This window comes from Mauremys mutica, chromosome 8 (assembly GCF_020497125.1).
Source record: "Mauremys mutica isolate MM-2020 ecotype Southern chromosome 8, ASM2049712v1, whole genome shotgun sequence".
Lineage (NCBI taxonomy): Eukaryota > Metazoa > Chordata > Testudines > Geoemydidae > Mauremys > Mauremys mutica.
This window is the reverse complement of record NC_059079.1, coordinates 53,332,515-53,350,854: the sequence shown is the minus strand read 5'-3', so window position 1 is coordinate 53,350,854 and position 18,340 is coordinate 53,332,515. Positions and strand designations below refer to the sequence as shown.

At 41.1% G+C, this 18,340-nt stretch overlaps 1 protein-coding gene across 1 annotated transcript in view; it reads left to right on the top strand.

Moving 5' to 3' along the window:
* HMCN1 (hemicentin 1) overlaps nt 1-18,340 on the top strand; it is a 319,979-nt gene that overhangs the window by 214,726 nt on the left and 86,913 nt on the right. The window contains exons 48-54 of the mRNA XM_045027042.1: nt 2,018-2,104; nt 3,494-3,685; nt 4,546-4,719; nt 8,997-9,110; nt 10,184-10,329; nt 11,567-11,717; nt 16,807-17,010. Of these exons, the coding sequence (XP_044882977.1) occupies nt 2,018-2,104; nt 3,494-3,685; nt 4,546-4,719; nt 8,997-9,110; nt 10,184-10,329; nt 11,567-11,717; nt 16,807-17,010 (1,068 nt within the window). The remainder of the gene's footprint in view (nt 1-2,017; nt 2,105-3,493; nt 3,686-4,545; nt 4,720-8,996; nt 9,111-10,183; nt 10,330-11,566; nt 11,718-16,806; nt 17,011-18,340) is intronic.

Here is an 18,340-nt window from a genome sequence, read left to right as displayed (position 1 = left end):
ATACATTAAGAAACTGATTACATGTAAAATCTCACCCTCAGAGGTTTTCCAATAAGCTTCTTTCACAGACTAGACTCCTTCCTAGTCTGGGCCCAATCCTTTCCTCTGGTACAGTCCTTGTTCCAGCTCAGGTGGTAGCTAGAGGATTTCTCATGACTGCCTCCTTTGTTCTGTTCCACCCTTTTATAGCTTTGGCACAAGGCAGGAATCTTTTGTCTCTCTGGGTCCCCACCCCTCCTTCTAAATGGAAAAGTACCAGGTTTAAGATGGATTCCAGTATCATGTGACATGGTCATATGTCCTGTGAGACCCCCAGCCTCTTCCTGGGCTGGCCTACACATACACTAGAAGGTTTGCAAGTAAACAGAGCCATTTACAGCCAATTGTCCTGGTCAATGGGAGCCATCAAGCTTCCAAACCACCATTAATGGCCCACACTTTACATATTTACAATAGGACCTCAGAGTTATACTTCATATTCCTAGTTTCAGATACATTCATAGAAATAGGATGAACACACTCAGTAGATTATAAACTTTGTAATGATACCTTACAAGAGACCTTTTGTATAAAGCATATTCCAGTTACATTATATTCACACTCATAAGCATATTTCCATAAAACATTATGGAATACAATGTCACACCTGCACTATTTGGGTTTACATGAGGGTAGAATTTGGTCCCTAGTTCATCATCTTCTCTTCCTTCCCAGTTATGAAGCTCTCTCTCTAAATATACTTCAGAGAACCTAACCTGTCCTATACTTCAGAGAACCTAACCAGTCCTCCTTATAGCCATGTTGTTTCCTCTTCTTCAGCCTCTATGCTTTATTACTGCTCTGAGTCCCAACTCCTTTTTCTTTTGCCCCAGTACTAAAAAATACCCTTCATTTAAAGAAGTAATTGCTTCTCCAAAACCATAGAGTTAACTGTGTTGTGCTTTTCCCAACAATAAATGAAGCATATCGTGCCAATGAGGTGGCTCACAAATGGGAGTAAGAGGTTCACAGCTTGCCTCCTGTCATTGTTAATCATGTTGGCGCACATACTAATGAACCAGTTTTCATGTGCCTTGTCTATTTATGCACAGTACTGAAAACATAGGGGTTGTTTCCAGGAAATGAGTCTCTAAAGCTGCAGATGAATGAGAGTGAGTGTGGGTAGCAGTGGTGCAAACATTATCATCCTGATTCCGATTTTGCGTCTTCTGGCATAAACCAGGGATTGCTCTCCTGAAATTAGTGGGGAATTACACTACTGTGAGTAAGAGGAGGATTTCTTGTTTGTATATAATTTGCACAGATGTGTGTTTTCTATATGCACACAGATGGTTAGAAATAGAACAGACTTTGGGTCAGACTGCAGGTCGACCTTTGAGCAAGTGCTCAAGTGGTAACAGAGGTCATGAGCAGATTCTCTCCTGTGTTCCCCTGCAGGGTTATTCACAAATGTAGTCCTTGTATTGAGTGTGCAAGGACTGCTCCTCACCAGCATGTCACAAAAGGACAAGCCAGCTCAAAAGGAGCAAGCAGGAGAGATTGAGGTGGGGGTGCTGGCTGATTGCAGAGTGGAACATTTTGTTACCTGTAAATCCTGCTAGGGTATCGTAACTCTTTGCTGTTGCGAATGTGGGCCTGTTCCTAGTAGGTCTTATTAAGCCATTTGTTATTTTTATATGAAAGAAACAATACGTTCAGACAGAGACAACGTCTTCGGGTAGGACTATACTTAGCACTTTAATGAAGATACTCTAAGTGAACGGGTGAGAGCTCTCCAACTGGCGTAATTAATCCACCATCCCGAGAGGCAGTAGCTGTAATTATCAGCGGGAGAAGCTCTCCCACCAACATAGCACTGTTTACACAGGGGATTGTGTCGGTATAACTACGGCACTCGGGTATGAATTTTTCACACACCTGAGTGATGTAGTTATACCAATATAGGTCTGTAGTGTGTTATATTTAAATTTGGTGTAACTAGTAGTGTGCAATATTATGCCTTTTTTCTCCCTAATAGTGCCCCCAGGAATTGTGGGTGAGAATAAACTGGAGGATGTGAAAGTGAAAGAAAAACACAGTGTTACATTAACTTGTGAAGTCATAGGTAAGGCTTTGCAATGTCACAATATGTTCCCTATTTAACAGCTAAACCCACAGCAGCTTGGTGTGTTTGTTAGTTGTCCACATCACAGTTCCCTTCCTGACCACAGTTGTTTGAGTACATGTGTACAAAGAGCTGAAAGCCAGAATTTGGCTCTGAGTTTTATCTTGACTGTTCTTTTTTAAATGTTTTAATATCACTGTCAATAGGGTAGTTTTTTTAAATGAAGGTTATTTACTAAAACACATTAAGAGAAATATCCTATAGAACTTAAACTATAGAAAGGTTCTTTCTATTTTTTTAAACATCCTGTAGAATTTAACAGAAAGTATATTCCTGTTATGTGCAAAGTAATGCACATCATAAAACATAATCCCAACTATACATATAAAATGATGGAGTCTAAATTAGCTGCTACCATTCAAGAAAGATTTTGGAGTCACTGTGGATAGTTCTCTGAAAACATACATTCAGTGTGCAGTGGCAGTCAAAAAAGCTAACAAAATGTTGGGAACCATTAGGAAAGGGATAGATAAGACAGAAATATATTCTCTCTCTCCATATATATAATCTCCATTATATGTGCATATCTTGAATACTGTGTGCAGATGTGGTCACCCCATCTCAAAAAAGATGTACTGGAATTGGAAAAGGTACAGAAAAGGCAACAAAAATGATTAGGGGTATGGAGCAGCTTCCATATGAGGAGAGATTAAGAAGACTGGGACTTTTTAGCTTGAAAAAGAGATTAAGGTGGGATATGATAGGTCTATAATATCATGACTGGTGTGGAGAAAGTAAATAAGAAAGTGTTAATTACTCCTTCTCATAACACAAGAACCAGGGGTCACCAAATGAAATTAATAGGCAGCAGGTTTAAAACAAACAAAAGCAAGTCTTTCTTCATACAGTGCACAGTTAACCTGTGGAACTCTTTGGCAGAGGATGTTGTGAAGGCCAAGGCTAACAGGGTTCAAAAAAGAACCAAATAAGTTAATGGAGGATAAGTCCATCGATGACTATTAGCCAGGATGGGCAGGGATGGTGTCCCTACCTTCTATTGCCAGAAGATGTGAATGGGCAACAGGGGATTGGATCACTTGGTGGATTACCTGTTCTGTTTATTTTCCTCTGAAGCACCTGGCATTGGCCACTGTTGGAACTGGATACTGGAATAGATGGACCATTGGTTTGACCCAGTATGGCTGTTCTTATAAAATTCTAGAGGATGGTTAAAAAATCTATAGGGCTATAGAATATGTATTCTATAGAATGTTCTTAAAAGGGAAATTAAGTGGACACACGAAAATGCTCTTTTCTATTGTTCAGTAACTTTTCATTTTCTAGAGGCTACAGTAATTACCACTTACAATTAATTGTATTTTTATTAAGGGAATCCTGTACCACAGATTACATGGGTAAAAGATGGTCAGTCTCTTACCCAGGATGGAGATCACCAGATTCTGTCCAGTGGACGTTTTCTTCAAATCACCAACACTCAAGTTGCTGACACAGGGAGATATACATGTGTTGCATCCAGTATAGCTGGTGACAAAAGCAAAAGTTACAGTCTCAGTGTACTTGGTAAGTGATTGTGCTGGTTATCTAAAGCAGGTATTAATCTCATTGAAGGGTAGATATTCATGCTAGAATGGCTCTAACAGTTAATTACAGCAATGTCTAATCTACCTGACTAGAGTTAAATACTTACATCTGTATACTTGCTAAAGTATTTAATATTAATAAGGCACTTATACCTTTAAGAAGAAACAAGATAGGTAGGAAAACAGGGAGTTAGAACAGGAATTAATCTACATATAGATTGAACAAAACAGTGCATTGTCTTGTGTTTTACAGAAGAAATGTGTTAAGGACACCATTAAAGGAAACATTGTTTCATAAAAACTCAGACCACCTGTTATTTTATTGTGATGGTTATCACGTTACAGACTACAACTAATACAGTAGAGTTTCTTTACATACTCTCATATCTTGCCCCACATCCCCTGCCTAGCAATAGCTTTCAGGAAGATCAGACATAGGCCAGCTGACATCTAGCCAATAATAGTCCTTGGGAGGTGGTGGGGAAGTGGCTGGTGGCCAGCCCTCTTCCCTTTCTTCCCGCCCCCCTGCCCGTTTGACAGGCTCTATGAATATGCGCTGAATTTCAACTTCAGGACAAAACAAGAAACCAGATACAACTTCATGTAGTGCTTTTGGCCTTTTGCCTGGTTCTGGGTTTCATTATGAGCAGTTCACACATGCCTAGTAGTGATGCACATCCACTTATTTAAGTTAGAACCAAGTCCCTAAACAGGATATTGAATTTTCTTTATAAAGAGGTTTCAAATAACAGCAGTTCTCCATTTAGAAGTTATTGTAGCCTTAAATTGCTTTTAATGGCTGTCAGTTCCATTGCTGAGGATCTTCTTATTGCTTCCAAGTGTCTCCAACTATTGCGGGTACAGACAGTCATGGCAGTGCAGAAGACGTCACTGTTATCCTGAATAGCCCCACATCCCTGGCTTGTGAGGCTTATTCATTTCCACCAGCTACAATTACCTGGCTCAAAGACGGAGCTCCACTGGAATCTAACAGAAATATCCGAATTTTGCCAGGTAATTTTTTTATTCTTAAACAAAGTAAATGTTTTGGCACTTATCAGATGACACATTCATAAATCAAAGCAATTAGTTGTAATAATAGCATCACTTTGTACTTCTGTAGCATTTTTCATCCCAGGATCTCAAAGAGTTTCACAAACATTTTTATGCTTTCAGATAATAATTATCCCTTTACTCTCTAAAAGATGGTGATGAGATAAGTTAATTGCACAGTTACAATGTAATTAAAGTTAGGTGGTAACAGCATAACAACAACATGGTAATTTCATTTGAAATATTGATAATGACACACAGTAACCCACATCACCACTGTCGCTTGATAACTTTAAAATGTATTCATTACCATACTACATCATATCCATATTAAAAAGGCAATTGAATGACTTATAGAAATTTCAGTTTACCTCCTTAATTACCTCCCAAAATTTGCAGGAAGATCTGTTTGTGCAAATTAGGCAATTTTACCCTCTTACTACAATTTGAATATAAAATGGATATGCCCACAAACTAATTAAGCAGAATTAAGGAGGTCTGCTAAAAATATGTCCTACATTATGCTGTTAATCTTTAGACTTGTCTGTGAAAATAATGGAAACACTTCAAAAATAGGTGGGTATAACTGGAAAGGAAGTGAAGATAGACAGCACAAACAGAAAAGCTAAATAAATAAGATACAGTAGAACCTCAGTTATGAACAACAGAGTTACGAACTGACCAGTCAACCACACATCTCATTTGGAACCAGAACTCAGGGCCACCTAGAGGGGGGGAAGTGGGGCGATTTGCCCCAGGCCCCGCATGGGCCCCCACGAGAATGTCTGAGGCTCCCTCCTGGCCCTGCCTTCCCCCATCCCCCAGCACCTCAGCGTGCTGTGTCTAGGAGCAGCCCTGGACAGACCTAAAGCAGCGTGGCTCCAGCGGGGCCTGAGCTCCTCCCGCTCAGAGCCGTGTGGTAAGGGGGCAGGGCTCCGAGCTCCAGGCCGAGCAGCGGGAGCTCAGGTCCCGTGGAGCCACGCTGCTGCAGCGCTGTCCAGGGCTGCTCCTGGACATGGTGCGCTGAGGCTCCGGGAGAGGGGGAAGGCGGGGGGTAAGCAGCATGGTAAGGGGGCTGGGGGGTTGGATAAGGGGCAGGGAGTCCTGGGGACAGTCAGGGGACAGAGAGAGGGCAGAGGTTCTGGGGGGGTGGTCAGGGGATGGGAGTGGGGGGTTGGATCGTGGGCGTTCCGGGGGTCTGTCAGGACTTGGCGGGGTGGTGGTGTGTGGATAGGGGTCGGGGCAGTCAGAGGACTGGGAGCAGGGAGGGCTGGTGGGGGGGGTGGTTGGGGGGCATCTCAAGGGGGTGGTGAGGGGACAAGGAGCAGGATGGGTCAGGGATTCGGAGGGGGGCAGTCAGGGGGCAGGAAGTGGGTGGGGGTCGGATGGGGGCAGGGCCAGGCTGTTTGGGGAGGCACAGCCTTCCCTACGCTAAAGCTCATTCAGCAGTTTGAGGCTTGCAGACAGCTATTTAACACAAAGAGCCAAGCTGTTATCTTTTCCCTTAGGGCTACCATCCCTTTCACTTCTCAAATGCAAAAGTATAGTCTACATTTAATTTCAGTGGCATAGAGAGATTCATGTCAGGGGAGGGTAGCGTCATTAAAATTAGCCACTTTAGATTAACAGTGATAGAGCCAAGAGAGCCATGGGGGAGGGATCACATGAGAAGAGCAATATCCTACACCACCTACCTCCTTCCCAACCCTACCAAGGGAGACCCCCCCCCACTCCCCTGCATTCCCTGAGGCTCCAGAGGGGTTAATTCAGTGGTTCTCAAACTTTTGTACTGGTGACCCCTTTCACACAGCAAACCTCTGAGTGTAACCCCTATAAATTAAAAACACTTTTTAATATATTTAACACTATTATAAATGCTGGAGGCAAAGCAGGGTTTGAGGTAGAGGTGGAGGCTGACAGCTCGCGCCCCCCAGTAATAACCTTGTGACCCCCTGAGGGGTCCTGACCCCCAGTTTGAGACCCCCACCGGGTTAATTTAATTTTAGCACCCTATGTCCATTCACATGCATGTGCTATTTTGAGCATTTCAGTTTTCACAACATAGGCTCATCCCAGATTCTGGAACAAACTCAACTGCCCAGTTTGTGGAGTATGTACATAAGTTATACTAAAGGCAAACCCACAGTAACCGTCTCTAGTTTGTGAGGGACCCCATGGAGCCAGTCTCTAGGAAACAGATAAATTCATTAAGTCCATTAATGGCTATTAGCCAGGATGGGTAAGGAATGGTGTCCCTAGCCTCTGTTTGTCAGAGGGTGGAGATGGATGGCAGGAAAGAGATCACTTGATCATTACCTGTTAGGTTCACTCCCTCTGGGGCACTTGGCATTGGCCACTGCCGGTAGACAGGATATTGGGCTGGATGGACCTTTGGTTTGACCTAGTATGGCCATTCCTATGTTCTAACCTAAATGAACCCAAAGTTATGGAGTCAGATATGAGTCAAGGAAGCCAGAAGAGTATCAGAAACCTGGAAAAATCTGACTGGATGGGCTCAGGCGTTTGGTCACAAGATGAGGTGGTGCAAAAGTTTTGGATTTTTTTTTAAGCAGAATTTTTTTATTGTTTCTTTAAACAATCAAACACAGCAAGCAGCAAATATTTGGCCACACTTCTGAAACCCCAAACCATGTTCAGGTTTTGGCAGACTAATTTCAGCTTTTCAATTAAAAAAACCACAACAAATTTTGAAGGAAAGCAGACATTGTCTGTGATTTTTTTCTGCTTTTTAAAAACCCCTAGTTTTCGATCCAAAAAAAGTTTTGATGGAAAATATTTGTCCAACCCTTTTAATGAGCTTTAGTGCCTTTTAGCACTAGCTGATGCTGAGAACTAGTGACACCTTGTAAAGGTGACTTGAAAAGAAGTTCTCTCAAAACTGGGTTGTGCCAAGATGCGGAAGGTTTTTAAATGTTTATTTTTCCCAGGGCTGCCTTGGAGGGAGGAGGTGGCAAGTGGGGCAATTTGCCCTGGGCCCCACAGGGGCCCCCACGATAATATAGTATTCTATAGTATTGCAACTTTGTTTTATGGAAGGGGCCCTTGAAATTGCAGCAGCAGAGACCCCATCCCCCCACCCCCCCCAAAAAAAGAGCAAGCAAATACAATACCGTACTGTGTTAAATGTAAAGTACTAAAAAAATAGAGAGCAGCATTTTTCTTCTGCATAGTAAAGTTTAAAAGCCGTATTAAGTCAATGTTCAGTTGTAAACTTTTAAAAGACCCATAACATTTTGTTCAGAGTTATGAACATTTCAGCGTTACACACAACCTCTATTCTCAAGGTATTCGTAACTGAGGTTCTACTGTAGCATTTTTTATAGCTCGTTAGTAGCTTGCCATCAAGAAAGTTAAAAAGTAATTGCCCTTTTGTTGGATTCTCTCTTGTCTGGACCTTTGTGGATATATGAAATAAGGAAAAGTTTTTCTGTTAAGATTGTAGGTAATAATTAAAATGAATGTTACACTTTTGTTACACTTCGCTACTGGTAATTTTGTACCTGTGGGAGGAAATGTGAGCATTACTAGTATGTGGGAATTAAATGACTTCACTGGGGGGCAGTTCCTAAGAATGCAGGCTGAAGGGAGTTTTAGCCCGTTTAAATTGGGGTTGTGCTCTGAGAATGTAGTGAGTATGAATTTGTGAGAAGGAAACTGATGCATGCTGAAGTGTACAGGCAAATTGATTTAATTGCATATCTGGAGTCTCAAATCCTGTTGATTCACTAATATTCACAATGTTTCACATAAGTGTGTTATCTTTTCTCTATTCTCCACACTGAGCATCTTTTCACCTGAAGTACAGTGCTGAAACTAAACTACAGTACAGTGCCTCAGATCCAGCCCTATATATAGAATTAGTGCATTTTTACTTGTTCACAGAAAAGAGAAGGTGAAGCACAGACAAAGCACAGGACCATAAATCAATTCATGTTCAGAACTGCTTTAATACTTTTCATAGGAACTATGACACATACCTAGTCAAGGAGAGAGTGAGCCTATACCCAATTCAGCTACTGTACATCCATTATTACATAGTGTCACATCCTGACCTAAATTATACATGTGCAATTCCTTCTGAGTTCAATGTGAATTGTGCATGCACATCCAAGAGAAGAATTTAGCTATTAGGGTTGAAAGTATGACTGCAGAAAACATTAATAATGAGGATCAGGAGTATGGTGCTAATGCTAGTGAATAATATAATCTTTCTGCAGGAGGGCGAACCCTGCAGATTCTAAATGCACAGGAGGACAGTGCTGGTAGATACACCTGCATAGCCACAAATGAAGCTGGGGAAACACTGAAACACTATGAAGTGAAAATCTACAGTAAGTTTGTTATAACAATGGAATATATTAATTTCTCATTCCTCCATTTTTTCTTTACAGTTTTACCCATTCTGCTGCTCACTAGGGTTTCTGAACCAGCAGGTACTCATTCTATCCAGCTAACACTTGCATTAATACAAATCATGCTCACCATCTTGAAAGATATCAGGAAGATTTGTAGGACACCATTTACAAGCATTCAGTTGAGGTTACTGTAGGCTTTGCAAGCCCAGGGAAAAATGTAGAGATGGTGCACAAGAGATAACGAGGTTAGTTCGATCAGGAAGGTTGAGGCCCTCTTCTAGAAGTTGAGGTGTGAACATTACTGAACTTCAGTTCATTTGCAAATTTGACACCATCACCTCAGGATTAAACAAAGACTGTGAATGGCTAGCCAACTACAAAAGCAGTTTCTCCTCCCTTGGTTTTCACACCTCAACTGCTAGAAAAGGGCCTCATCCTCCCTGATTGAACTAACCTTGTTATCTCTAGCCTGATTCTTGCTTGCATATTTATACCTGCCTCTGGAAATTTCCACTACATGCATCCGACGAAGTGGGTATTCACTCACGAAAGCTCATGCTCCAATACGTCTGTTAGTCTATAATGTGCCACAGGACTTTTTGCTGCTTTTACAGATCCAGACTAACACGGCTACCCCTCTGATACTTGACAAAATGTCAGAATTTCCCATGGGAAGGATATTCTGAGTTTTGACCAGCTCTACTCATTAAGGATTCAAAAGCCTAACTTTTGGCAAGTTTTTGAAAATACTGGCTTTAATTTTTATTATTTTTGATTAAATAGTAGGTAAGCATGAAAGCCAGGTACATGGTAGAGTGGGACAGTCAAGGATGTAGTCTGGTGCACTTTCACCAATAAGTTAAGCACTCCTGTTTTGTAATAACCCAGCTGTGGTGCTCAGAGAACAGGATCACAGAGGAATGTATTTTTTTACTCTAAGGTTATTATACTTGGTTTCCCTATGTCTGGTTCACTTTAAATGATGTATAACATGTTAATTCAGTCAGGGAAATCTCTTTCACTTCCTTGGGATGTTTGTTTTTGTGCAGTTCCACCTGTCATTAACAAAGGAGATATCTCAGGGATGGGCCTCTCTCCTAAAGAAGTGAAGATCAAAGTAAACAACAGCCTTACTCTGGAGTGTGAAGTTCATGCGATTCCTGCTGCTGCCATCAGCTGGTATAAGGATGGACAGGTCAGTCACAAATTTAATTCCTTTTAATGGGTGGTTTTCTTACAGAAGCAGTTGAACATTTGTCATCATTTTTAATCAACATTTTTATAGCACCATAGGTGCACACATGGCTCCTGATCCTGCACCACTGAAATCAGTGCCTCCCTGCTTTCTTCTTCCTTCCCCCATCCCCAATATTATGGACAGTGGTACCACCCCACAATTTTATGGATCTCAGGGAATCTGTAATAGGCCAGATGCCTCTGCCCACTGGCACTAGAGCTCCTACTTCTCCCTCTGGTTCACTTGCAGTGCAGGTGGGACAGTGCTGCCAGACTTCATCTGCCTGAGACTGCTTGTTCCTTAGTATTGAGTGGTCATTGCACAGAAGGTAATACACCCCCAGGCTGTACTACCTCTTGCGCAGATTCCCCACAAGGCTTGTGCTGGAAAGAGGCGTAACATCTTGGTCCCACCCTCAGTCCTCCTTTTGCCATCCTGGCCTTGCCCCTACTCACTCTGGTTCTCTAGAACTTGCAGAGAACCCTCCACTGGGTTCTGGGAAGAGGTGACAATGCCCCAGAAGCAGCTGATCTTCCAAAAGGCATCCTCCATGTGCAGATTTTGGGAAAACAATGGACCCTGAGTACAAAAGTCATTGAAAGGGAATGAATTGGGGGCACCACAACATTATAGAGTCATTCTTCAGATTAACTGCATTTTAAAATAAAATAATCTAAGTCATCTGCTTGGAAAGAGTAGGTTTTTTTTCTTTGTTAATAACTTTTTATTACCATAAAGGGCTCCTTTCCCATTAAGTTTGTTCACTTACATTTATCACATATATTTCATTAGGTTGGAAGCTTAGTATCATGGTAATGTGACTTTTTGCTATATTCTAGGCCATAGGCACATGAATAGGCTGAGCACATCCAGGAGATGCTTAGCATCTCACAGGATCAGGCCTACTGTCTGGAGTGTGATTCCTAATGTTATTGGGAACAATAATAATAGATATGTTTTTCTGTTACTCTTGGCAAAGCCAATGCGATCAAAAAAGAAAGAGATGAGTTTAAAAGAACATGTTTTCTTATTCCCAACTTGCTTTCAAATGCTTGTCAAGTAGTCATGTCAAGGTAGGAGTAAGTAATTTGACTGGTATGTTAGAGCAAAAGAGCTGTACCATCAGATTACTTTCATGATTCTTAATTCTTCAAGTATTTATTTTATTTAATACTTTGTTTAAATTAAATCACAGCCTATTAAACCAGATGCTCATGTTACCATCCAAGCCAGTGGCCGGACTCTGCAGATAAAGGAAGCTCAGGTATCAGACACTGGCCGTTACACATGTTTGGCATCCAATGTTGCTGGAGAGGATGAAATAGAATTTGATGTGAACATACAAGGTAAAGAGGGAAACAAAGGTCAAATACTAATAAAATTCTCCTATTCTGTCAATGTGAGTCATTTTCTTATAATATTTATTTTGGAGCACTGAAATTGTTTATACTCTTCTTCCCCCTACCCCCACATTGGATCAGTCTAGACCAAGGATAATTTGACCTGCTTGCTCTAATTTTTTAGGTATTTAGTAAGATAAAATATTTTAAGTATGAGCTGTTTATTAAATTTATATTTCTTCTCTAACTTACACTGGTGTAAATCTGAAGCCAACAGAATTACACTGATGTAAGTGAAAGGAAGATCAACCATGTCATCTACAGAGTGTTTTGAAAATGTATATGCTTATTAACTTTTTAATGCATTATATTTTATTGTGGAGTGGAAGGGGGTAGTTTTCAATTGTTGGATGCCAACTAATTTTATTTAAAAAATTACAAAAAATACTTAGTCCAGAGAAATGAGAAATGGTAGGCCAGATCTGCTGCTTGTTTCTATCAACTCAGGGGTGTGGCTCCCACTGTTTAGAGATGCAGATTCTTTTACATACATTAAGGCAGCGGTTCTCAACCGGGGTCTGGGGCCCCGTGGGGGCTGTGAGCAAGTTTCAGGGGGTCCACTAAAATAAACCAGAGAAGGGCCGGTGCTAGACTCACCAGGGCCCAAGGCAGAAAGCCAAAGCCTGAGCCCCATCACACAGGGCTTGAAGCTGAAATCTGAGCAACTTAGCTTCACAGGGGCCCCTGGGGCATGGGGTTACTGGGCAATTGCCCTGACTGCTACCCACTAACACCGGGTTTTTAATCTACTGGATATGCAGAAAAACAGTAGCTGTGACACAGGTGAGCCATGGAATTTTTATAGCATGTTGAGGGGTGGAGGGTCTCAGAAAGAAAAAGGTTGAGAACCCCGCCTTAGGGGACACTTGATCAAGGCCAAGCAAATTAATCACAATTATTAACCATGGTTATTGTATTATTAAAGAAAAAGAAATCATTAAACAAAACAACACATGACAGAGTACAAGTGATAAACTAGTTACTTCAATTACAATCTCTTCTTTATGCCTTTCTGTGGAGAGCTTTTAACCCTGTGGAGAATAGATTATACCCTTGTGAATGAACCCACCTTTGATGGGTCACTTTTCTCTTGGGCCTTGGCTACACTTGCAAATTTGCAGCGCTGCAGCAGGGTGTGAAAACACACCCTCTCCAGCGCTGCAAATTGTGGCGCTGCAAAGCGCCAGTGTGGTCAAAGCCCCAGCGCTGGGAGCGCGGCTCCCAGCACTGTACGTTATTCCCCACAAGGAGGTGGAGTACGGACAGCGCTGGGAGAGCTCTCTCCCAGCGCTGGCGCTTTGACTACACTTAGCGCTTCAAAGCGCTGCCGCGGCAGCGCTGCCGCGACAGCGCTTTGAAGTGCAAGTGTAGCCAAAGCCTTGGTAAATTAAGACCAGAGTACAGTATATTGTTTTAAAGAATTATTGTGTATTCAGTTTAGGTATCATAGAATCGTAGAGTTAAAAGGAACTGCAAAGGTCATTTAATCTAGTCCCCTTATTAAATACTTATATAAAGTTTAGGTTAGTAATAACTAGACAGGCTTCAGTTGCCCTTAAACAAGTTAATTTGCCATACATAAATCATTGGGGAAAGTAAGTGATCTAAACTAAATCTTTACTAAATATTTAAACTAGTACTTAGAAGAAGTTATGTAAAGAGCTGTCTTAATACAGACCAATTATAAATATCAAGGATCTTAAATCCCACTATTAAATGTTTAGTCTCTGTCTCCTTTCCTGGAATATATGGTTTAACCATTTGATGATTAACAGGAGAAACTATTAGTCTTTTAAGTTCTACAACATTTCAATATTCCAGTGAACTCATTATAAGAGTTTTAAATATAATTCCTTGCCAGTATCTTAGTTAACTTTCTCTCACCAATCTATGTTGAAGTTTGGGCAGGTTTTCCTTGAGTTGGTTTCTTTTTCAGTCTTCTCTACTTTCCCTGTCTGTCTGGGAAGTTGGCTTGTTGAGAGAGACAGGATTAGTTATGGAGTCCTGCTCTCTTAGCAGGGGTGTGTGTGCATGTGGTGCTCACTTCAGAATTTCTTATATCCTTCTCCTTCCTATTCACGAAATTAGAGGAAAACACACCTCTTTCAGGCTTGTTTAGATTCAAGTGGGTTCTTTCATTGGCTCCATGAGTTCATAGGTAGCCCTGGGAAGCCTCTTCACCTTATGAATATCATAGAATTATAGAAGATTAGGGTTGGAAGAGACCTCAGGAGGTCATCTAGTCCAACCCCCTGCTCAAAGCAGGACCAGCACCAACTAAATCATCCCAGCCAGGGCTTTGTCAAAAACCTCTAAGGATGGAGATTCCACCACCTCTCTAGGTAACCCATTCCAGTGCTTCACTGCCCTCCTAGTGAAACAGTGTTTCCTAATATCCAACCTAGACCTCCCCCACTGCAACTTGAGACCATTACTCCTTGTTTTGCCACCACTGAGAACAGCCAAGCTCCATCCTTTTTGGAACCTCCCTTAAGGTAGTTGAAGGCTGCTATCAAATCCCCCCTCACTCTTCTCTTCTGCAGACTAAACAAGCCCAGTTCTCTCACCCTCTCGTCGTAAGTCATGTCCCCCTGCCCCCTGATCACTTTTGTTTCCCTCCTCTGGACTCTCTCCAATCTGTCCACATCCCTTCTGTAATGGGGGCCCCAAAACTGGACGCAATACTCCAGATGTGGTCTCACCAGTGCCGAATAGAGGGGAATAATCACTTCCCTCGATCTGCTGGCAATGCTCCTACAATGCAGCCCAATATGCCGTTAGTCTTCTTGGCAACAAGGGTACACTGCTGACTCATATATCCAGCTTCTCATCCACTGTAATCCCCAGGTCCTTTTCTGCAGAACTGCTGCTTAGCTTGTCAGTCTCCAGCCTGTAGCGGTGCATGGGATTCTTCCGTCCTAAGTGCAGGACTCTGCACTTGTCCTTGTTGAACCTCATCAGATTTCTTTTGCCCCAATCTCCAGTTTGTCTAGGTCACTCTGGACCGTATCCCTACCCTCCAGCATATCTACCTCTCCCCTCAGCTTGGTGTTGTCCGTGAACTTGCTGAGGGTGCAATCCATCCCAGCATCCAGATCATTAAATAAGATGTTGAACAAAACCAGCCCCAGGACCGTAACATTTCTTTATGTAATATTTCTTTAATTGCCTTTGTTCTTCTTGTAGCCTGACAGCTTCAGACATCAACTCTTTCCTTTTATTCAGTCTATTCTCTTAAATATTCTTTCATTTTTATTAGAGTTTGACAGAAAAGAAATTCTGTTTTCAACAAGTCCACCAATGCTCTTGTTCTTTATATCAAGCTTTTCAGTTCTCAAAACAGTCTTTTAAATTTCAATTAGTCTTAGAAAGTCTTTAGCTTAAGTAGTTGTTTCTACACTGAAGATTTTTGTAACTATAATGTTTTTGTCTTCCTGAGTTCAATGAGGATTTGCTTGTGCATTGCCAGTAATTATTTAATTCCCCATTAATGTAAATATTCTATACTTAAGTGGCTTCTCTGTAGTAGTAGTAGTCAGTTTAGCAAGGTCATTAGATTCCAGGTTGTACATAAAGCATTTTATTATTTAAATAGCAATGACTTTAGGAGATATTTGGAGCTTTGCATTTAGCTAATTTATTTGCAAGCATGGCTTTCACAAAGGTATTTGTCATTTCAACATTTAAGAAATAAACTAAAGTGTAAGACATTTCCAACTACACATGTTTTTTCCTGGGGTTTCAAAAATACAAGCAAAGTTTTTCCTTTGAAAAGAAAAGGCATTGGTATTGGTATGGTTACTTTACAACCTAGATTTATGACTCTGATAACACACTCCACATTCCTTATTAGAATGAATGTTTTAAGTCGTTTCTCTTCTTGAGGTTTGCTTGTCCTTGGGAGACAGGCGTGGATACCTTCTGGTATTTCTTTGATTAGATTAAATGCTTTGTAACATAACCAGCTAAACATATGTATTGTTATATTCCCAAGCAGCCTGGCTATGACATTCTTGTAGTTACATTTTCTATTCAGTAAAGGTGCAAACAAGTTTGTAACAATCTAAAACATTTATAATCATTTTATTAATGTCATTTTTGCATCAATATTAAGTTTCTCCCTACAGCACCCAGTAGCACTAATGGCCCCAATCTGCACCCCCATTGTGCTAGGCACTGTATGCATACATAAAAAAGATAGCTTCAAAAACTTGCTTAGCATAAGAGAGAGAAAACATACTTGGCACTTTTCATCTATAAATCTAAAATCTATGTACAAAGAAAGGAAAGTGTCAAATATTTCCATTTACAGAGGGGGAAGATGAGCACTGATAGTTAAGTGACTTACCCAAGGCCACACAGCTAGTGGTTGGCAGAGCTACATCTAGATATGAGGTCTCCTCATACCCATGCCTGTGTGCCAGCCTATGCTCTGGCGGTTAGGTTGATTTCTTGTGTAATAGTTCACCAAATTTTATTTCACAGGAAGTTTTGCCTGAACAAAGGTTGCAGGAAAAAGAAAACCTATTAATTTGCTCACACTAGCTGTAAGAGCAGTGATGATGGGTAAAACAATAAGGCACTTCTAAAAAGTATTTTTCTTAAAAAATCAGGTGCCTTTAAGATGTCTCAGGTTGGACATCCAGAATCACTAGTCACTTATGAAAATCTTGGATAAACACAATACTTGTCCCAAACAGCTTTGAGTTAACTTGGAGTAATGTCCTCTCCTGGCTTTTTTTTTTTAATCAGTTCTTCCTATTTAGTCAATCATTAACCTACAGGAAGTGCCCAGACATTACTCAGTAGTGGTTAAACTGTTTGCATGACCACGTTCACACTGCTGCTGGGCCTCGGGATTTTCATGCATGGAGTACATGGCTGATGTGATGGGATCTAATTTAGAATGCTTATTTGCCGTGTAGCTTAAAGATGCTATTTAACAACTCCAATATTTTTTTGTTACTAGATTGTCCAAATATGGATTTCTGCTATAAAATCCTAACTCTAACCTCTTTTTTCTCTCTGAATGTAGTTCCTCCTAGGTTCCAAAAACCTCCTAGAGCATGGGAAGTTGGTAACACAGTAGATACAGGCAGAGGTGGAGAAACCAAAGATGTGATTGTCAACAATCCTCTTTCTCTGTATTGTGAGACCAATGCTGTGCCCCCTCCTGTTCTCACATGGTATAAAGATGGCTACCCTCTGAGCTCCAGTGATAAAGTACTGATATTACCAGGTGGGTATTTTAACATATCACCTGATGAGCTTAATAAATAATGATAATACTTAGCACTTATATGGCAATTGCATTTTCATCTTCAAAGTACTCAATTTACTAATAATTAATTTTGGATGTGCATCCTTCTCAATCCATTTTTTCTTGACTGGAAATTTTCACTCCCAGTGCTCAGACTTTATATATGCTTTTGATTTTTCTTCTTCTTTATTTAAAGTATAATCCCTTAACAGATCGTGAATATGGACATTCAGCTATTACATGCTGATTGACAGATGTAGGTGAATATGCAACAGAGACATTGAACAACACCTACAATCCACTGTTGTTACATTTCCTTCTGCGTTTCACTGTAACAAAACAATCACATTTGGAATAGTAACATTTCTCCATCGACAGTGAAAGCCATGGAAACACTAAAATGGAACAGTCCCTGTGGAACTCTGCAAATAGGTGATTTGTTCACATTCTGTGGGCTTGATTGTGCCCTCTAGATACAGCGTTGAGTAAGGGGCTGTGCAGAAATACATCATCCCAGAGAAGCTCCAGAAGGGATTTTGTTTGAGTGATACAAAGTGTCCCAGAGCTCGTCAGAGCACACTTTGCTTTAGAGGATTCAGAATGCACTTCCTTGCCTAGCTAATCAGCTCCCCTGCCTCATGCAGACAGGCCCATGGCCCATGGCCTCCTGCAGACAGGCCCATGGCCTCCTGCTACCCATCCCTTTGGAAAAGCTCATGCTCCAGGGAGCACTTGTAGGGAGTATTTCCTGCACTTAGCAGTGCAGTTTTATCTGGATTCTGTTCAGAGGGTGGCGGTACAGCTTATAGGTGGGAAGGCTCCTTGTGCCATCCCCATCTCTGCTTGTCTGTTCAGAAGCCAGCCACAATCTGGATCTGTATTATTTCCAACATTTGTTCTCTTCTCTGAGCAGGGAGGGAATTGCACCAATTTGTTAAGGGATAATATTTTAAATACAGAAGAAAATCAAAGAGTAAAACCACATATAACTGAGCACTGAGAGTGAAAATTTCCAGTCATGCATAGTTTACCAAACAGCAAATATTCTTCAGTTTGATATACTTTCTCTAATGGAGTCAATGACAAAGTTTTCTATTAGCTCACTGTGGAAAGTTTCACTTCTAGATTGATCAACAACTCTGTTGCTGATATGTCTCCAAAGAATGTAGATTCCTTCCAATGGAATTAATTCTTTGCCAACATTTTATTATGAACCTCCAACTAAAACCAAGCTGGATGTAGAGAAAGCAACTATGAAACAAAAAGCTTTAGTTAGTCCAGAACTGAAAGTGATCATTCAAGACAAACC